The 23,372-nt window shown below is 31.3% G+C and overlaps 1 protein-coding gene across 2 annotated transcripts; it reads right to left on the bottom strand.

Annotated features, from left to right (window-relative positions):
* Nucleotides 1-5,167: 5,167 nt before the first annotated feature.
* On the bottom strand, nt 5,168-7,369 carry LOC108451894 (NAC domain-containing protein 73-like). 2 transcript variants are annotated; one of them, XM_017749600.2, is made up of 4 exons: nt 7,134-7,369; nt 6,806-7,032; nt 6,516-6,705; nt 5,168-6,105 (listed from the first exon to the last, which is right to left on the bottom strand). In XM_017749600.2, the coding sequence occupies exons 2-4, from the start codon at nt 6,947-6,949 to the stop codon at nt 5,519-5,521; spliced, it is 921 nt and encodes a 306-aa protein (XP_017605089.1). In that variant the 5' UTR covers nt 6,950-7,032; nt 7,134-7,369; the 3' UTR covers nt 5,168-5,518. The 2 variants fall into 2 exon arrangements, with proteins under 2 accessions (XP_017605089.1, XP_052885841.1); XM_053029881.1 differs by lacking the exon at nt 7,134-7,369 and having other exon boundaries at nt 6,806-7,075.
* Nucleotides 7,370-23,372: the final 16,003 nt, after the last annotated feature.

The raw sequence follows: 23,372 nt of genomic DNA, 5'->3' as shown, positions 1-23,372 counted from the left end.
CCAAGATGACATTTTTGGCACACTAGTAGGGTACATAGACAACTATAGGAAGTAAGGAAATGGATGATCTTTGAAAAGTGTATGATTATGTAAAAGGAGAGATTGGCAAGGATATTAAGGATTTTTTTTTAGTTATAAAAAAACATTGCCAAGATAAGGTACGCCCAGTTTGTCCAATTAAGGTATAAGTTACATACTAACAAGATGGTTATGATGGAATGATAGGTCAAATCAAAGATATAAAAAGATTTTAGAGTCTAGAATACGTATCTCTACAGCTGTAAATCATTAATAAGAGCAACCTTGAAAGTTAATGACACATGCCATGTTTTACTAGGAGAGCATTGGTTTTCTCTATAAATTATTGCAACTTAGTTTAGAAGGAAAATAAGTTATATTCTCCTTTTATTTGTTAAAAACCATTAATGCTTGGCTCTAGAAGTTCATCAGGAATTTCTTGCTAAGCAAAAACTAAGGATTGGAGTTAATGTATAGGATGGTTTCCTCACCAGGGGTAAGTATTTTAAACTTACATATGGCTTTCCACGAGAGTAAGCTTGCCTATGTTTATAAATGAAAATATATAGAAGTAAAGATTGACATAGAGGTTGATTAGGTTTAATACGAAATAAAGGCTATATGAATGAATTTTTGATAGTATTCCTATGCCTCATAAGCAGTGATTTCTAAGAGTTCGTGAATGGATGTGCGAGCTTGGAGATCACGTTAATATACGTGGGTGTTATGTAAGTCCTAAGCTGTGGGTGTTATGTAAGTCCTAAGCTAACTCTTGCAAGTAGTATTTATGTTTCAGGGACATCTATGCTAAGTGACCAAATAGTGAAAATGAAACTAACAAAGTATGATGTAATAACTCTGATACAAAATGAAAGGTTTATGGTCATGCATGTATGAAATGTATCAAATTTGATGACTTAAGTGTAGAGCATGAATTTAAATATTTATGGTCCGTATTTAAGTCTGAGAGCATGAATATATCTGCCATAAGCATGTCATTGTATGATGGGCCAATTCATGATGAGTCCGTGTTTGTCTCCAGAGTCATTTAAAATGGTTTGTCGAGACTAAAAACATGAATATTTGAAAAGACAAGTCAATGGCCTTGGCACAAAGAAGATCATATCGTGTAAGACCGTAACTAGTGGGTTATGACATTATATGGAAAGAAGACTGCAACTAGTGGGTTATGGTGACATATGGGAAGGACTAAAGAAAGGTTATTATCTAACGTGGTTCTTTGTGTGTCCCAGGATGATGAGGGGCAAACCTCACGAAATACGAGTCTAGGAAAATCCCTATTACCAAAACACCAGAAAAAGGACGCGCCTTTATGGAAAATATTTGAAATGGAAAGCCTTTGTGTCGAGTATCGAATATAAAGAAATGCCTATGTGACAAAACGCTAGACATGAAAGTCATTCTAGCGAGTACTGAATGTTAAGGAACACCTTTTTGGCAAAACTCAAGAAAGGTAATCCTATGTCGCAAACTTCTGAAAGGAAATGCCTCTGTGGAAAATCTTTGGACACGAAAGATTTTTGTGATTATTTTTTAAAAGAAACACCTTTATGGCGCAGTCTAAAGAACGATACCTATGCTGATCATTGAAGGGAACGCCTATGTAGTGGACCCTAAATAAAAGAAAAGAACCCATGGCGAATTCTAATAAAACAATGTATAAGGCATTCTGGGAGTAAATTAATTATGACACATTTTGAAGGAAACCATGTGTACAACGAACTCTGAAAGAAAATTTCTATATAAAGTGTTAAGGCAAACCCCGTATAGCATCAAGGTAAGAACAATGAGCCAGTGTGAGTGGTGAACGAAGAGTATTCTGTCTAAAAGATTCTCTAAAGTAGAAATGGTTAAGAAATCATGAAATGATAAGACGAAGATCATGAATGAGGGATCAAAAAAAATGAAAGGCAAGTTATGATCTCAGCATGAGGCATGTCCTCTACAGTACATTGGACGGAATCTTGGAAATGCATCTGTCAGATTCTAGAGAAGGATAAGAACAAGGGAGATGAATATGAAGTTCTCAAGTATGAATCAGGTAAAAGAGGATTTACTCACTAAGTTCTCATGAACTTACCTTTGTGTCTTTTATGTCGCAAAAAAGCTTATTCAAGGCTATGCCAAGAGGGACAATGTCAGGGTTATGCCAACGCTAAAGAAATGACGAGATGGGTTGTTATGCATAAAGAGCGAGCTTGAAGTGGTGTGATCAAGTCTGACAGAAACACTACGAATAGGCTAGGCAATCTATTTAGAAGCCTTGTAGTAAGAATATAATGTGTTGGCCAAATAAGTGTAATTCATATATATATATATATATATATATATATATATATTTGTATACCCTCGCTGAATGAAGAGTCATGTTTAATGTTTGTAATTAGTTACTATATGTTCAGGCGTGATCTAGCTAGGCAACCCTATTAAATAAGATGTATATTGTTGAAAGTTTAAATGTTAAACATGAATAAGTCTATAATAGGAAATGTAACACTCTCGACCGGATCCAATTCGATAATTTGCTTTTGTTTCTTGCATTTTGACTCAATAATTTGCCTTAATATAGTCTAACTTCCTGCATCGATCACACACCACTTTCACCTGACAATCTCGTTTGAGGTGTCTAAGTTTTCCACACCTGAAATAAGCTTTGAAAGATGTTTTTGTCTACTCATTAGTTCCAAACTATTTTCTATAACCTATTGAAGGCTTTGAGTAGGAGTTCTTTCTCTTTTGAACTTTAACATAGAGCACATCGTCTGATTTAAGAGAAAGCATATTGTTCCTGGTCATTTGCTTTAGCAAACCTTCCTGATTAGAAAGCAAATGGAAGGTTGATTCACCCACCCTTGTATGGATGAAACAAAGGGCGTAAAATCTTTTCATATTCCTCAAATAAGATAGTGACATAAGCGTGCATCACTCACTGGCTCTATCGTATCCAATTCTGAAATTTTAGTACACAAATTTTTTACTTTCAAGAAATATTCTTCAACAGAAAAATTACCTAAAGTTACAATCACTAGTTCAGTCTCAATATACTGTAATAGAGATGTATTCTTTTTAGTAAACAACTTTTGAAGAGTCTCCCACACTTGCTTTGGTGACTTTAGATCACAAACATGTTCAATGTATTCTCTGTTGATCGATTTCTGCAAAGCAAATAGAGATTTGCCACACTTGACCTTTCATTTTCGTCGTAACTTCAAATTTCGAGGAGTATCATCTGGGATTGATGTTTCATCACCTTCAATAAGATCCAACAAATCTTGCCCCTATAGAAGAGTTTTCATGCATAGCTTCCAGTAATTATAATTATTACCAACAAGCTTGTCTACAGCTATTCCAGAAGAAGCACTTCCACTATTCATCTTGGCTGAGTAATAATATAAAAAACACTTGTGACTAGAAAGCGTTGCTACCAGTTGACATAATTACAAAGAAAAAAAAACACTATAAATATAAACAAAGCTGAATATTATTATTACTCTATCAAGATAATACAAAGAAATAGAAATTGAAGTGCTACAATTTTAGCTCAGTGTAGTACATCTATTTATACTAAAAAACTTCCTAAAATAACTTAACAAAAACTTCCTAAAATAACTTAACTACTTTGACTACAAGAAGCTAACGGGCTCCTGTTTTATTTGCACAAATAAAAGACCTAATATGCTAATTGATTCTTAATAAAAATGAATAATTTGACTAATTCATAACTAGCGCAAAATTGCACTAAATTCTAACTGATGGTGTTCACAATTAACCAGCATTCTTACAATATCTTGACATGGAATGCCCTATATTTGGCCCAACAATCAAGTTTTAATATGTAACCCTCTCAATATAAATCGAATAAGTAAAAGTCAACAATTAATTTCATAATTTCTTTTAAGTTTTCTTTCTTAAGAAAAAAATTGCAATAATTCGAAGAGAAGTACTTAGCAAAATGGTTTCCCATGCCTGAACTTCTATTTTATAATTTATTTTCTTTTGTTTTTGACCAAGAGTTGGAATTATGACCAAAATCTCAACACCCTTCCTTCTGTGACAAGTTTGCTGAATATTCCAACTGTTGAATGCGCGTTAGGATATAATAGCAGCTGCTAATGACAACACTTTCACATTTTTCTATCTCCAGAAAAAGGATCCCATTCTCCAATTATCTATATTGAGATATGCAATTAGCTGATCCTTATGTCAGTGTTCTAGAACTTTCTAGCGTAAAGGAACTATGGTATTCATATAACATTTTCATTCTCTCTTTTGGACCATCGATACAAATCACACAAGCTTAAAATATTCTTCTTTTATCATGCCCACACCAATATACATTCTCATTTACAATTTTTATTTGGATGAATTATTTAAATCTTGTTAACAAACTACGTGAATATTAAAAATCAGATGACGGTAATGATTTATTTATAAACTTTTAATGAAATTATAAGTCTCTACTACTCAATGAAATTATTGCTTATACAATAGTGTGGCCTACTTACCAGCAATCACTTCAACCTAACATTATTATATCATCTCTAATTTTGAGTCAATTTTATCAAAATTTTAACCTTTTGTAAAAAAATTAAGTATTAGTATAAATTAGAATTTTTGTTAAATCTAAGAAATTTAATATATTTTTAAGAACTCGTAGTAGAATCCCTTAGATATACATTGTCTATGAAAACCATGTTTTCAAATATATGTATTTTTTCTATTACCACCAATAATATTATCTTTTAAATTTATAAATATAAATGCATATTAAATAATTACAAACAAAATTAAGAATCGAAATATAGCTGATATGTACACAGAAACAAATAATCCAAATTAAGATTAATTAACCAAACTAAAATCAAGCGCATGGCAAATGAAACGAAAAAAATCCTATTTGTGGCTGCTGAATGCTGAGTTTGAAACTTTGCCATTGATAACCGTGTCAGCGACTCATTAGTGGTTACCAATGACAACTTCTATGTTTGATATTACTTTGCATTTGAATAAGTTTGAACATATGAAGAACCCAACAGTTACCGAAATAACAATAATATATATTCATCCAGAAAACGAATAAGAAAATCCTAAATAAATGACCACAAAATTGATTTTTGCAATTCATAGGTGATAAAACTAAATAAATCTATTAGGTTTCTGGCAGAAAGTTCATACGATTCATGTCTCTTTGTACAATTAAGCTATAAATGTAATCAAACCTTATATGTATATATATATATATATAATAATGGTAAAAAAACAGTATATATACGACAGCGGCTCCCTTGTTTTAAAACCTTTGCTCAAGAGCATCAATGGTGATGTGCAAATCTTCCAAAGCATATCTGGCACTCTTTCGTCCCCTCCTTCAATTGTTCAGCAAAATCACAATCTGATACGTTATTTTGACTATTACAGAACATCAGCAACCAACCAAGTCATTGTCTCAAATCTCTCCCATTAATTCCCTTTTTTTCCTTCAAAGTGATCTCCCTTTCCCTTTGCTTGTATCAGAGGCTAATCGATAAAACGAAGATTCATCACCTTGAACACCAAAATTAGGGATGATCTGAGGTGGGTTTTCTCTATAGTGATGGCTTCCATGACCATGATCAAATGAAATAAAAGGTTGATTGTAATACTCAACAACGCCCCCACTGCTTGAATTAGGAGTTTGAATAATATTTTTCGACTTTCTATTAAGGGGTTCCTTAATACTACTACTTGTACCGCATTGCCTAGGTTGAGTTTGGTAAAACACTTTAGAAACCACTAACTCTCCATCTTTCTCATCTTCATTGTTACCAAGGTGATATTGATGCATTACCCAGTTTGTCTTCTCAGGTTTCTTTTGCCTGCCATAGTTAGTGTACAGTACTAATATTTTTTTGTATCCTTTCACTGTCCCACCCACCAAAACTGGTCTGGTTTTGCCTGTTTTATGCCACCTTGTTTCGCTTCCATCTTCATCACCGGTGTGCACTTTTCTTCTCTTCCTAGTCCCCGTTGTGTACGCCTTGGATGGTCGATGAAAGAAGTGTCGAATTTGCCCATCTTTGCTTACACCTGCACCGTTCAAAATGTTAATTCATAAAGAAAAAAAGAAAAAGGATTTTTACTCCTTCCTATGCATGAAACTAATTACGTGAATATATTTCTTATTTTGATTTGATCATTGACCACTCATTGCTTTTTAGAACATGATGAAGCAATTGGGATGGATTTAATTAAGAAAAAAAAAATACGTGGTTTTGAGTAGAATCAAAGGTTCTCACGTAATTAGGCCACCTAAGAAACACGACACAACCAGCAATCCTTGACACTTTCCTTACAACATACTTTCATTGTGTTCTGAACAAATTTGCAGTAACTTTTTATATTTTCATCTAAAATTCGTCTACCAACACAGATAAAACTGATATTATTATAGCTTTAAGAACGAACCCCTAAAATAATCAGCAGCATGGAAGAAGTACCTGGAAGCCTCTCTGGATGAGTATAGCAAATTCCATTCTCGCCTTCAAGCGTTGGAATAAACTCATCAATCAAAGGATGAAGGTTGTACTTGTCCAATATTACCTTGGCTTCTAAATGCTCTAGAATTTCCTGGTCAGTGGGATCGAATTTCACTCCCGCTGGTAAACCAGGCAAGTCATGAATCCCCGCCTGAAAACCACATAAAATAAACTAGATAAATATTAGTACATAAAAGTTGTGAATGTGAAAAAGGATCTACTTACAGATTAAGTTAGGATTTTGTACGGACCTGATCTTGGTAGGGTATGTTATGGCCACATGAAGGGCAACTAATGGTTGAGGCGGCCGCGGCGGAGGTGGCGACGGAAACGATGGGTTCTTTAGTAGCTATATGCAGAGCTCTATCATCGACCGTGTTATTGCACCATGTCATCTCTACTGTTCTGATATGATTCCCATTACAAAGCTGATTTTCGCTTCTTCCCCCACGTCTTCAAACACGTAATACACAAAATTCTAACAAGGTTGACAAAAAAACAGAAAAAATAAATAAAGCAACATAAATAAATAATTAAAGCAAAACTTGTCTCTTCTAGAACACGTTTACAGATACCCACCTTTTTCTTTCTTGATGTTTGGCTATGGAATTTAATTCTACCAAGTTTTTTATTCTTTTTTTTTAAGAAAAAGAAAATAAAAAATTCTGCTTATGATTATATATATAGCTGGTTGCTGCTGTGTGCTATATATTATTTGAAAACAGGGAGAAAGAATTTGAAGTGAGACCGAAGCGTGTAAAAGAAAGAAGAGAATGGGATTTGCTTGATTTCAGTAATTCTTTTTGAAGTGGCAAAATATTAGTAAATGTTGTTGCTTGGACGTCAAGTTGGGTTAGGTTAAAGTACATGCGATTGTATGATAGAAAGAATACGTGCAGTTGTCTGACCAAAACTTGCTTTTTCGCCTTAGGTTTAAACGTTATAGATGGGTTTAATTAAAAGCTTAATAAGAAGATTTAACCATAAATAAAATAAAAAATTGATTAAAGAAAAAAAGAGTTGGAGTGCAGAGAAGGCAAACTGGTACTCTTTAGAGGACGTTTTACCTCTTTAGAAAAGGCCTTCAGCTCCAGTGTCAAACAAGAGTATTCTTAAAGCTACGAGTAAAAAATTAATACTATTAATAATGATTCGCTTTTAGGGTTTTAATATATAAACTAAAATTGAATTAAATTGAATTGAATGTAATTAAATAATAAAATTTAAAGTAAAATTGATTTAATTAGTTATAATAATTTTATTGAATATGAATTTTAATATGGTAAAATTATTATGAGTTTGATGGAATAATAGAGAATTAATTATTGTGTTAGATAATTATATGAAATTGTTGTAATAGAGAATTATTGATGTGCGCATATAATTATGTCCGATATATGAAGGACCCTGTATCGAATAAGGGTGGCGGCACATTGGATGTGGGAACAAAGTATTTGTTGCCCACTACATAAAGTTATAGTAGAACTCTAGTTTTCTATTCAAATGTTATATTTTCTTCTTTTCTATTCTAATAAAACTCTAGTGATTTTTCTTTATATACGGAGAATATAAGATAACCGAATAAACACGACATTCATATTTAGGAAATAATTATTTAGGTTTAAATAAATTTTATTTTCATGAATACTCAATTTATAGATTTGTGAAATTATAATAACAACTTCCTTAATTATTATATTTCAAATTTATAACTAAAAATTTTGATTTTGATTTCTGTAGAAATAAGTTAACTTTCTCCACTGAATAGTTATAGTTTTTATTATGTGTTTAATTCTTGATAAAAGTTCACTCTCTTAATACTGAGAGTTAAAGAATAGCGAAAAAGATTTAGTTATGTAACAAAATACTTTTCATAAATTATTTTTGAGCAACAAATAAAATTTTACTTTTATTCTTAATAAGAGACATAACTATTCAGTATATTCTATTTGAATAGTCACATCTATTAAAATGAATAAAATTATTCATTACATATTACTTGAATAAGCTTAATTTTTATTAATAATCAAATAACATAACTTTTAGTAATAAAATATATAACTCATCATCATAAATAGTAACAATTCTTAATTAATAAACAAGTGAAGTAACTTTTGCATATCAAGTAGCTTTTCCATAATAACTATCGGAACATTTTACAATTTTAAAATGTTCCAATAATTTAAATAATTTATTTTTTTCAATTATATGACACTAAATAAAATCGTTAAATCTATCGATACAATTTTCAATTTAATAGATTCAATAGACTGGTTCAGTTCCATCTAGCAACCATGGTATAGGCTTATTTTCTTTTATTATGTATTGCATGCATGAATTCGACAGTAATTATCATTATATAATCAATAATATAATAGATAATATCACACTTATTATGTAAGTGAAAAAATATTTTATGTAATTTTTTTAAATTTTATTCAACAATAATAATTATAGATGCATGAAGCGGTAAAAACAATTATATATAAATTTTATTAAACACTTATGATTTAGTTCAATTTTTAGATACATAGTTTTTTCAATTGATTTATTTAAAATTTATATAAAAGTATGAAAAATAAAAATATCATAATAAAATATTAGTTATCATTTGAAAGAAAATGTATATTAAACTTTTTTTCAACAAAATTGTGACAGTACCGACTCAGTGGTGGAGCCATTTTATTGATTGTGGGGTAATGAACTTCACTTGTTTTTTTAAAATAACTTTAAAACTTTTTAATTTATAAAATTGATAAATTTAATCCAAAAAATATTTTTAAAACCATTACTTTATAAAAATAGATTATTTTATATGAAAATAAATAAATTTCTCTCCTCAAACTAAAACCTAAAAATTCAAAATGTTTTTCTTTTAACATTTATCACTTTTCTATTAAATTTCTCTTATTTTTCAATTCACTCTCCAAAATTTTACAACATATCTTATCTATTTTTAATACTTTCAAGTGTATCTCCCTAATTTGGTAACAACTCTTTTTCTTTTCAAGATTTATTGATTAATCTCTAAAGAATTAAGATTTCGATTTTTCTTGTGATAGATTAAGATTTTTATGCAATATTCCATTTTATTAATTGAGTGATTTTGATATATTGATTTTGTATGAAATTCATAAGATCTTGATTGGGTGATAACATTTAGAGGTTGATTAATACAAATCCTTGAAGAAATTAGAATTGATTGCAATTATAATCTTGAATTTCTTAAATATTGATTAGAAGTTTAACATTTTATTTAGAAATTGTTGTTGTTAGTGTGAATTATATATTTTTGTTCATTTTCATTTGATATATTGTATTTTCATGATACCAAAAAGTGCTTAAATGGTTTTTATTTTTATGAAAAAATACTAATTATATGTTGGCTTCATGAAAAGTTTGTAAATATCAAATTTATTTCTGTGTTGTGTCTAATTTATCTCATATTTCATATAATTTGTCATCATAATTATATTTATTAAGTCGTTATATGATAAATGAAAAGAAAAATATGGAAAAGTTAAATACTGATATTTTAGTATAGAATTTTATAAATATTGAATTTATTTTATAAAATTGTTTGGCATGTTAATAAAAGTAAAACTACATATAATTGTATTGTTTGATAATAGCAAATCTTGATTTTGAAAATTATTTATATCTTATTTTTAATAACGTTCTTAAGGAAAAAAATAATTCAATGTTTTTAACACATGAAAAAGCATTATATACAATTATAAAAAATAGAGTTATAATTTTTTTTGTGTACATTTTCTTTTAATTATTATTTTAATAATAGTATTGTACTTAACTATATTGTACATTGATTTTTCAAATATTAAAATTTATAAGACCTTTTCTTAAAAGATGTTAATTTTTCAAATTTTTACTCCACATTCTTAATTTTCTAACTCAACCACTATCAATAATTGGATTTTTTATAATAAATATAAATAATTTTTTAGTAATGTATTTACGATGTAGTGCTTACATATAAAAAGGAAAAAGGAAAAGAAAAACGATTTTTTCAAGAAATAATTATTATATTAAATTATGAAACACGTGGACAACAATTTTTATAAAAAGCATGATTAAAATGGTAAAATGAATTTCTTGACTATATGATGTCTTAAATTTAAGTATCACAATTTATGAATTTATTTTGAGTTAAATTCTTTATAAATTTTATGCAAAAATTTAAAATAATAAACCAACAACATTACAATAATATTTATTATTTTAAAAGGTTAAATATTTTTCAACTAATTTAATGTTGGATTTATTGGTGACATCATTTTAATGAGATACTAAAATTATTACCCCACATTTGCTCGGTTTAAAATTTATTAATTAAGTAATTATTTATTTAATTTTTAAATAAATTATAAATTATTAATATTAATATTAATATAATAATATTAATTAAATTTAAGAAAAATGTTTAGTATATAGTGCAAAATCTATCATAGCTGATTTTTTAGAGTAGATTGGATCTAAATTTAAATCGATCTTCAAGTAGATGCGTGGGCCGACACTTTTAAGCAACAAGCAAACATACTAATTAATTATTTTAAATATCCATATTAACTTGGTTTTTTTAATTGTGTTAGATATAAATTTTAAATTGGCTCACAAGTTATATCATATGGGTCATTTATTTTTTTTGAGGTTGAATCAATGTATCTTTTATATTCGTTTTACTATTCATAAAGACAAATATTTTTGAAGTTTATAATTGTCATTTTTAACAATATCGTTTATAAGGTTTCAAACAAAAGTTTTTTCAAAGATTTAAGAAATCCCCACTTCTCTTCCTCAAATCTACGAACACAGAAGAATAAAAGGCTTACCAATTCACCGGGTTCTCTACTTCTCGGTCTCAAACCTCACTACCTCTGTCTCATGCAGAGCTTTCCTCAACTTTCTCTTCTTTGAAGCATCTATAAAAGATGATGCAAAAGAGAAAATGAGGGGAATTCTGCCCCTGGAATAATCCTCCTCACACATATATATAACTCTCTACACACAGTTATTAAAACCTCAAATAATCATATACCACTAATCATTTTGTCTTCTACTAAGGAATCAACCGGTTCTAATCTATCTGAACCAAAATTGAAACTTAATTATTTAATTTTCAGCCACCAAAGTTTCTAAATTACTCAGTAGGGCCCGTCGGACTTGCTATCTTTTTTAATTAATTCTCAATCCTTTACAATTTCGGGCTTTAATAGTAACCGAGTGTAACGTCAACCATTGATCATCCACAGCCTCTTGTCACCACAAGAAACAAAAACCTAAAACCATCTCTTCTTAGCAATGAACCTATACCTCAATCTAAAATAGTTACCCGCACTCAGAATAACATTTACAAACCCCAAAAAAAACTTTAATTTTCCCACCTATCGTATTCCCACCCTCGACAATCTTCGACCAAGCCAATAAAACTATAGAATGGAGGGAAGCTACAAGATTAGAAATTGAAGCACCGCTTAAAAACAAAACATGGAAATTGGTACCTAATGATTCTTAAACTAATATTGTCAATTGCAAATGGCTTTACAAAATTAAATGGAAAGTCGATGGTTCAATTGACCATTATAAGGTCTGTCTTGTTGCATAAGGGCCACACAACCCACGGTGGATTTTCATGATACTTTTAGTCCAGTGATAAAACTAGTTACTGTAGGAGTTGTGCTCAACATAGCTGAAAAAAACACATTGTAGAATTCATCAATTTGATGTTAACAATGCATTTCTATAAGGAAATTTGCGCGAGCTAGTTTTTACACGCCAACAACCAATCATTGTCCATCCATATTACCCATATTATGTCTGTTGTGTAAAGAAAAGGCAATTCATAGCCTGAAATAGGCTCCACGAGCATGGTATAATGCTCTTAAAAGTTATATTCAACAAATGGGGTTTATCTAATCTGAATCCAACAACTCATTGTTCATTTTTTAACATGGCAGGAACGGTGTACATCCTCGTGGACGTTACTGATATTTTAATAACAGGTAGTCATGAATCTCTTATTTGTCAGGTTATATCTTCCTTGGCCTCTTGTTTTTCTTTGACAGATTTGGGTAATCTTCACTAATTTCTTGGAGTATAGGTTTGTACGACATCTAATGGGTTGTTGCTATGTTAGACCAAATATATTCTTGATATCTTGACTGAACTTAAAAAGCGAAGCTGAAACGAAATCCAGACACCTATGAGCACCTCTCTTCCACTATGTATTACCATAGTTCACTTCCTATTGATGCCACGCAATATCGTCAGCCGTCAGGTCATTGGTAAATTACAAAATTTATCCTTTACTAGACCTGATATATCTTTTACTGCTAATAAACTATCACAGTTCATGCATCGGCCTACGAAGGAACATTGGAAGGCTGTCAAATGTATGCTTCGGTACCTCAGACAAACTGCTCAATATGGGCTTTGGATTTAGCATAACGATGACATGAGTCTTCACTTGTATGTCGGTGCTGATTGGTCAGGGGATCCCAATGACAGATACTCCACCTTTGGGTATTTACTGTATCTCGGACAGAATCCTATCAGTTGGTCATCAAAGAAGCAACAGTCTGTTACTCATTTATGTATTTAAGCTTTGCAATTGCTTTAATAAAATTTAGTACTCAATTTATCTCCATCTAAACATCTATTCGGCATAAGAGCCTTTGTTTAACGAAATTGTTTTCGACCAGACGATCATATTCTAAGATCTTTATACAGCTCCAATAATTACCTTTTTCAACTGAAACAACGCCAACTTTTATTCACTCAAGCTAGTCAATCAATTTTCTTTATTACTAACCAATCATCGGCTTCTATATACTTGTTTAAAGTGGTGTGACTTGTGCCTAATTATCTTGGTAACCGATTGAGGGGCCTTACATAATGGATGTCAAATTATATTTTGAATTTAGTTCTACACTAGTGTAACTTAGAACAAGAGTTTGTCAAAGCAACGTCTTCACTTAGAAAATCCACCTTTTTTTACCATTAACTGTATACTTTTTTCATTAACATCAATCTAAGATTGTTGCTCTACCAATTACGAGCACCTAGTAGCATTGTCTTAAAATTGAAACATTCAAATAAATTAGTTAATATCATTATCATATTTTTAAATTATTTTTGAATTATTATTTTGATAAAAATAATATTAACTCGCATACATATTAAAGCACACCATTTATGAACAATAATATTTTGATAAAAATAAATAATAAATTTTAATTAAAAGTGGTGTGAGATGGCAGAGAGGGACACCCTTTTAACCCAACTTTTTCATTTCTGTATAAAATAGAGACAGAGAAAGTAAAGAATAAAGAAAATATGAGAAGCAAAGAGAATGTATTTTATTTATCAATGGAATGTTTACAATGCTTCTCCAAAGTCTCTATTTATATGCATAAGAAGTATAAATAAAGTAAAGATCTACTTCTAATCGCTATTAGAATTTAAAGTACATCAAAACTTATCTTGATCTTGATGGACATCCACTTAATAAGATATTTATAACACTTCCCCTTGGATGTTTATTGGTAGATAATGTGTCTCGTTAAAACCTTACTAAGATAAAAACTCTGTGGGGAAAAAATCATAGTGAAGGAAAAATAGTATACATATCTATAATACGTATAATATGTTATCTCGTTAAAAACTATACTAGGAAAACCCAATGGTACAAAACATCGGTTAAGGGAAAAAGAGTACAATACATATTTACTCACCCTCATGAAAATATCACATACTTTCTCATATTGTATTCAATCTTGAATAATATCTTTTCAAATGACCATTTGAAAGTGTTTGCTAAGCATTTATATAAACATTCTTTTGAAATTCATGAGTGAAGGAAATCTTGGAGAAATATATTTTGATCTCTTCAGGAGTTTCAACAATAATCATAACAAACTTTAATCATGATTCTTCTATAAAAACACAAATAGGTATTTTGGATCATTTTAGAATCCTGCTTCAACTACTATTTTACTAAGTCAAATTTTCCATATATGTTCAAATTATTTCAATTCATATAAATGAACAATTTCTTGAGAATTTCAATATGCTTCTAGCATTCTAAATCCTTCAAGGATTTTATTATAAACTTTACTATATAGTAATTCATAAAAAGTTGTAACTACAACCATTAGACGCAAGTTAAATCTTTTATGAACCATCAGTTTAATAATATCTAAAGTTCATTGTATCCACCACAAAAGAATATTATATCTTTTCATAATCAATGCCAGGACTTAGCAAAAACTTCATATTTTATTATGTTTTTGCAAAACTACTTCATTTGTACCTTCACTGGATTTATACCTTTAGATATTTGGACTACTGGTTAAAAAACTCCACGAATTTAATTGTACTTGAGTTGTGTCTTTCTATTTTGACCTATTTATTCCATATTTATATTTCTCAATATATTTATTCAATATCCTCCTTTTATTTCATTATTTCAACAATAATATTCCATGCAAAACCATTATCGACCAAGTTTATTATTGGTCCCACATTTTTTCAGAATGACATAACTTATCAAGATCTCTTATTTTCACTATTTTAATCTTCAGTTTCAGGTACCTAAATCTCTTCTAGAGTTTTATTTATTAGTTATGTCTTAGATCTCTTTTGGAGTACCCGCCTCCATTATATGACCAACTAAAAGAATTTTCATCTTTGAAATCAATCAGTTTATTATTTATTCTAACTGATTGTCCTATTAGGACTTTGATTCAAAATATTAGATTGTATATATATATATCTGACAGTTAACTTGTAATAAAGTAAGTTATCCTTTTTTTTTTTAACTTCTGGTTCAAATTACCCTCTATAAAGATCTAGATAATGATAACTCATTACAAGTAGTGATTTCATTTAGCTATTATTTCTCTCCCCCTAATGTTAAGAAAACTATCAAAATAGTAATAGCAAATCGTCTCATAATTGAATCTCCAATACATTCAAAACATTTAATAATATAAGGAGACTCATAATTAATATATATTCTTAAATTTTTTTAAGGACTCGCTTATCCTTGTGCGTTGTGGTAGAGCAAGTGGAATATATATGCACATACAAAAGTCCAAAAATGGGAAATATTTAACTCTAAACCAAAAACCAATTGTAATAGGGAGTATTTATAACTTATTGACTTGATGCGTACAACACGTAAATCAACATAATCTCATGTTGAAATAGAAAGTTCAGTTCTCATAAGTAATAGTTTAGATATTAATTAAATGTGTTCAATCAATAATTTCTCTAAACCGTTATATGCGTAAATAACAAGCTTTTACAAAAGTTTTTCGAACTCAATCAATAAAAGACTGAGATATAAACTCATCAACCTTAGCAAGATTAATTGTCTTATTTGCATAATCCGAAATTAATTATTTAAACAAGCAATCTTGTAAATGACAGGTTGCAAATTGATAACACATATGTGATTATTTTGTAGATGCATCTACCAAAATCATATAATATCAAAACCATCCACACGATGGATGAATGGGCTTATATTCATTTTAGAAATGCAAGACATAAAGTCTCAATTTTAGCTAGTGAGTTTCTAATAATCAATTTTCACTGAGAACAATAAAAAAAAAGAGAATTCTTTAAATTAAAGAATCTTTTGGTTCTTTAATGAATGTCCATATGAATTCTCAATTAATTTTAGCATCATATATGATACAAGATGGTCTAAATGGTCACGCCAAGCAGTAAATGTATTTGCATCAATAAACTTCTGGTTTACTTTAATGTGCATTTCAATTTTACTAATAATGTCAATATAAATTGTGAAAAAATGATAATTTTACTGTCATTCCTTTTATATTGTATCCACATATAAGCAGTATTGTGACATTTACTTCTAGAAATGTCTAAATCAATGTGAAGTCCATAATGTCATTAACTTAATAAAAGAAATACAATTTGCAAATGATTATATGCAATATTCACTTTAGGAATATGCCAAAATCTTCAAATATCCAAATTGACTTTAATGATAAAAAGTGATTATAAAAGATTTATCACAGACATTCACTCCAAAGAATGTACAAAAATAATTTGGACAATAATGTAAGCATATATCATATTCCTTACCATTAATATCATATACATATCATTCGATTCAAGCAATGATTAATTAGTATAAACCATTGATCATTCTATTCTAAGAATGACATTTAACAACATTTCGAATCATCCATTTTCTTATCTATTTGCCAATAATGACAATAGGTAATTATTATGTATCGCTACATTCACTTCGAGGAATGGAACAAAACCAGTGGAGCGAATAACTCGTTATTTTGTTTAGCCATAAGGAGATATGAAATCAATTCAAAATACTTTTAAAGCCCTTTTAGCAAGACTTTTGCATAATCAATTAACTACCAAGAATAATTGGCTAGGTGATGTTTAGAAACAAGCCTAAATTAAATATATCAATAAAAGTCACATATCAAACATAAAAATATGACATAATGAAAAACAATCATTTTTTTTTCATAACCATCATCATAAACATGCATGAAATTTAATTCAAAATCCAACCATTCATGCCTATAGAACTTTTCATTTACAATTGCTCATGACATTTCTCTAAATAATTAACACATGGAATAATATAAAACGCATGAATTACTACCTTTAACAATTCTTTGAGCTAAATCAAATCCAAATAACCATAAAATTCATTGGTTTCTTAACACAAATTTGCATAGATATGTTTTAATCAAATATATTATTTAATTATAAATCCCACTATAACAACATAAATAAATCAATTAATATTCATTTTCATGAACAAATGATATATTTAAAACAATATGTAACTCATGTAATCAAAACTTAAAAGAAGACCATCTCAAATATTTAAACTATATATCAAGTCGATTTAATATTTAAAGATGTACCCTACCTTTTCTTTTTTTGTTGAGTCTTTTCAATTTTATCAAGAAGTAAGCAAATTAAACTCCAGTAGTAGATTTTGAATCCAATCAAAATCTATTAATAACAAACTTTGAGAGTGGATCTTATTTTCCAGGTGTACAACAGGTACATAACCAATGACTTTTCATATACAAGTTTTCTCTCTTACAAGTTCTCATCAGTAATGTAACACCCCAAACCCGACCCAGACATTATGGCTAGACCCGACGCGTCACATTGAAGTTTTTAAGAAAACCCATGCCTTTTTCAACGTCCTTTTTAGTGTTTTAAAAGATAGTCTTTGCTAAGTTAATAAAATGAATGGAAGCTGTGCACCAGATAGGTATCTGAAACAGAGGAGGTGAGCCATGAAGGCTGCTTAAAGCTCTTGATTGGATCCAATCCTAGACATGCCCACAACTATTGGCACACTTTGATGCGAGGTTAGGTTTTGGAAAAAAAATCGAGTTGGAATTCACTTAAGTAGATATTTTTGATAAACCGATTAGTTATATCGTTGCGTTATTTTGAAAACAAGTATCATTTTGAAAACGCGCCCTAAGTCTAACCCATTTTGGATTGTTATCAGTAAAATATAAAGTATAAAATAAAATAATCCCAGAAAAATAATTAAAATGCCTTATTACAACCCAAAACCAAATAATAATAATAATTAAGATAAAACTTATAAAAAAAGCCGGTTACTTATTGCAAAGTTTGAAAGCGATCACCACGGCCACTCTGAATCCCCTCCGGCTCCAAGTCTCCACATCAAGGCTCACCTACAAGGTTAAGGAAAGGGGTGAGTTTGGAAACTCAGTGTGCAACAAGCCCCTTTAGAGCCTAAACTAATATCAGCATACTGGGCCTAAGCCCTAATTCAGTCTCGACATATACTGGGCCGAAGCCTTTCGTTTAGCGGTTACTAGGCTGAAGCCTTTTCATAAATCATATTACTGGGCTGAAGCCTTTACTGTAAACAGTATGGCCCATAGGCGCATTTCAATATCACATGAAATACCAATGAATGTATGCAAGCCCATTTGGGGAGACTACTCAACCCACCATTCCCTACTCTCCACCCGTACCAACCAAGCTCTCCATCTGGGGAATAACTCAACCCACCCAACCAAACTCTCCACTAGCAGCATAGCTGCTTTATTATATAACTGAAGGCCTAGCCTCTTTTAATAAATGGGGCAAAGCCCTTTTTTGGTAAACTGGGGCAAAGCCCTTTTCGCACTTCCTCCATTTATATAAAACCCAACCCATGCATATAATGAGTATATCATAGCATATCATGTGCATCTCATAACATATCATGTGCATATCATGTCATATCATGTATAATAATATCTTATGCATCATATTCATAATTAAACCCTAGGGGGTATAAAGGTTATTTTTACCTAGGGGCAAAATAGTCATTTTTCATATTATAAGGGTAATTTCGTAATTTTACCAAATGTCAGGGTTTCCATGTTCATTAACAATTATCAATATTTTCGAGTGTTTAAACAATGATCTTTGACCCACTTTATCAAATTCGGGCTTTTGGGCCCAAAACCCCTAATGGGCCCTATGAATGCCGATTTAGCCCACTAAGCCCACTTAACCCAAATTTTACAACAGTACTAATCGTGTTAACATGCAACTTTTCCAAATTCCATTTTCTATCAATTTTACCCAAATGGGCCCGATTCCAGCCCATTGAGGCCCAACTTACCATCGTGCACAAAATTGCGCTCTTACCTGTTCCATCGATCCAAACACTGATCTTATTGTATTTGTCGCATCTATAACCAAACGCAAAATTACAAGTTCCCAAAATGCCAAAATTTTAGCATTTCGGCTTTTCAGCAAATATTAATCTAAGCTACTACGAGGGTTATTACACACCTGTTTTATGACGTTTGCTAACAAAGTCTCCCACGATAACCTACAATTAATCACCACCATTCTTAGTTTACAATTCATGCTTATCAAACCCAAAATCCACCTTACCATAGTTGGCCAAAGAACCCCTAATAGCCATCGATCACTTACCTTTACAGGGTTCGATGATTTTATCCAAGTTTATCCAAACTGATACTCCAAGCGTTGCTGCTCCTCCAAAGTTGTCTACTTCACTACACAAACCATAAAAGTCGAATGAAAAGGCCCAATGAGGCCTATACCTCAAATCGATAACCTCCTTAAACTATAAGGGGTATCGACTTTTCTTAACATTTACACTACTGAACCGATTTGGAAAATGAGTACTTACCTCAGTCTTTCCTTCTGCACTGTTTAGACCCAAAGTAGACTTAGCCCTTAACCACTTAGCAGCCTTCGAATCCTAGAGGTCTACAGGTTCGGCTATGCCCTTAGAACTAAGGTATTTCGGCTTTAGGACCAAGAAAAAGAAATGGTGTGGTGGGCTTGTATTGGTGTTGTCGTCGGGGACTTTTAGAGTTTAGCAGATGAAGGGATCGGTCACAACAAATGCAGCGAAAAGAAGGATGCTGGTCTAAATGAAATCGGCACAACCAACTTTAAAAGTTTCGGCTCTTGTGGCTATTCGACAAGGGTGATGAAACGAAAGGGAGTAGTAGTTTGGTTTTGGCAAAAGAAGAGAAAGAAAAAAAATGGATGAAAGGAGTGGTTATTTCGGCTAGAGAAGAAAAATAAGAAAAGAAATAACCCTATGATGTTTAAACAAAATAAAACGGCACAACTAAAGCCTCTAATGCCGAAATACTAACCTAAAACCCCTAAGCCGATTTCTCCTCCCTAAATTCCCACTATTCGGCCAACATTAAGCCTCCATTCAAATCCCCAAATCTCTCCCCTTATCACTCCTAAATTCATGCATTTGACTGATTCAAACTCTCTCCAATAGAGTTCCATTCGACTTCAAACTCCTACATGCTCAAGACATAAAAATAACAACACAATTGCCAGCTTAGTGAATTGAACCTTGGCCTTCCCCCAACCACTTACACGCCACTTTTTTTTTTAGCTCCTTAGTGGCGTCACTTAACCACTTTGCCAGGGGCTCTCTTGTGTAACATTTTACCTACATCTTTTAATAAGGCCACCTATCCAATGCCCCTAACTCCTTCAGTCCAAAATTCAAAAATTCTACCGGGTTTTGGCCAACACATGGGCCTTCCATAGGCCCATTTACACACTCCAATTATGAATTTCACAACCAAATACCAAATTTTAAAAATTTTATCAAAGTCTCTAAAATTACGAAAATCCCGAACATCTGGGTGTTACAAGTAATTTCCACGTAATTTTAATTGATAACTTATCCTGAATACTTTAGAGTTATACTCACGGTTTTAAAAAAAGCTTGCAACTTCAGGTGCATCCAATCATAATGAGCTTTAGATAGAATTACCATATTTTATTGCTCATAAGTAGATTTTTCACAGTCAAATATTTTGCTTTCAACCCTTTAATGGGGATGATAATAACAAGAGTAATCAATAACTGAAGCCTCCCTTTTTTTTCATCCTTTCAAAATAGATATGTGACAGCCCAAAATTGACCCTAGTCGGGAAGTGGTTTCGGGACCGCTAAACCGAGTCACCGAAATGTTGGAACGTAATATTTATTGTCTAGAATATGTGAATATGAATGTGTGAAAATTTCATGTTTGGATTTTGCTTAATTGTAGATGAATTTTTGTGATTAGGACTTATGTGAGAAAACTTAGAAATGTGCTAGGCAAATGTAAGTGGCCTATTAGTGCATGTAATCAAAGGGGTGGACTTGCATGTCAAATTCCCCTTTGATATTAGCTAATGGCCGGCCATGACAAGAGTGATGGGCAAGGGAAACATGTTTCCAACATGTTAGGCTAGTGATGTATGTAGGAAACAATAAAATAGAAAGCTAGTAGTAAAGAAATAAAAAAAAAAAAAAAAGAAGAGAATGGTGAATGTTCCCCCATTGCCTTGAGTTGAGGAAGAAAAAAAGAAAAAATCCTTGTTGTTCATCCATTCTCATTTTTGTTACAATTACCATGACTTGAGAAGAAGAAGGAGTGTTCATGTTTTCTTTATTTTGCAATTGTTATAACTAGAAGAAGAAGAGGAAGCAATAATAGAGAAATACAATGGAGCAAATCAAATAGGTGATTTCCATCTTGGAGGAATTTTCGGTCAGTTCTTTGCAAATATTTTATATTTCTTCCTAAGCTGTTCGGTTTTAAGTGTTGCGATGCTTGAGATTGTTGTTGCATGCGACATGCATGTAAGATTTTGATAGTTTTGTTTGGTGAGTGTGGATTAATTTGCTCTGGAAACCGTGGCTAAATGGTGAAGTAAATGGTGTGGTATGGCTGCTCAAATATGTGTTGACGTGTGCAATTGTGACTATCTTATTATGCTGCCTTAATTTGTTTTTACATGCTGTCCAATATTGTAAATTTTATGACAAATTCGGTTAAGTTTAATGCATGTCTCATTTGAAAATTCAATGCTGTCCAAAGCTGGACATTTCCATGTTGTTCGGGTGAGTCTTTCAAAGGTAACTTTGCTAAATTCTCACATTTAATTTATGGGTACATATACAAGTAATGTTCGCTATATGGAATGTAAGTATAGGTGTGATCGGTCATGGAAATTTGATATGAAGTTTTGTTAGGTGAGTGGTGAATGGCGAATGAATTATATACATTGTGAGGATGAAATTTGTATATAAATTGTGTATGTGTGCATTCGGACTTTAAGGGTAATGAGATGAAGTTAAGGTGCAATTTTAGTTCGGGTGATAGAGATAATTCGGTTGAGTTGATTCATGATGTTGTACATTAGAATAAAAAATTTACTACTAAATGTATTTATTCTAGATCAAGACATCAAAGGGGAAAATCAAACAAAGGCAAAGCAAAGATAATCGAGTAGCCATTGGAAATCGTTTCATCCAATATAAGGTAAGTCATTAAGCATATATTTGGTATTGATTTAAATGATCATAATATATATGCAATTGTGTTTAATGAGTTGATGTGTAAATGGAAATGTATGTGTATGGAATGATGCCATTGTTGAATGTATAAAGGTAGTAAAATGCTTAAAGTATTGGTCTCGGCACTAAGTGTGCGGGTATAAATGGATACGGTGACGAGATTAGCACTAAGTGTGCATGCTGGAAATATATGGCACTAAGTGTGCATGCTGGAAATATATGGCACTAAGTGTGCATGCTGGAAATATATGGCACTAAGTGTGCGAGCTCGAAGGGTATGGCACTATGTGTGCGGGCTTAAATCGCATGGCACTAAGTGTGCGAAATCGAGTATTAAGCACTGTGTGTGCGTACTCTATATATATATATATATATATATATATATCTCCAATCGGACAATTATATGGAGGGTGTGTCTCCATCGAGTTGAGTATGGGCAGCGGATCGGGTAAGTACGTTGAGCTCATGACGAATAGGCAATATGTTCATGCTCGGGGTTGAGCTTGGTAAGCTTTAAATCTATGTGATGATTGAAATTGTATGGTTGTGGTGGAAATGAGTTAGTGTGTGAAAATGCCTTAAATATCTTGTTGTGTGGAATATGAAATGTGGATGTATGACTTGGTATGAGATTGAACCGAAAGGTCCGAGGAATTATGGTATAGTTTTGATATGGATGAGTACCTAGCCTCGTTTATTGTTTCATGTTGTGGTAACTTTATTAATGGATGGTTGTTGAATGCTTATGACTTACTGAGTTATAAACTCACTCGGTGTTTTCTTGTCACCCATTTTAGGTCTCTTGGACTCGTATTGTTTGAGTGCTTGGAACCGTCGTTGAAGTCATCACACCGGCTGGAAATCTTTTGGTATTGTCTTCGTAGTTGAACT

The sequence above is a fragment of the Gossypium arboreum genome, chromosome 6, assembly GCF_025698485.1.
Source record: "Gossypium arboreum isolate Shixiya-1 chromosome 6, ASM2569848v2, whole genome shotgun sequence".
Classification (NCBI taxonomy): domain Eukaryota; kingdom Viridiplantae; phylum Streptophyta; class Magnoliopsida; order Malvales; family Malvaceae; genus Gossypium; species Gossypium arboreum.
This window is presented reverse-complemented; position numbering and strand designations above follow the sequence as displayed.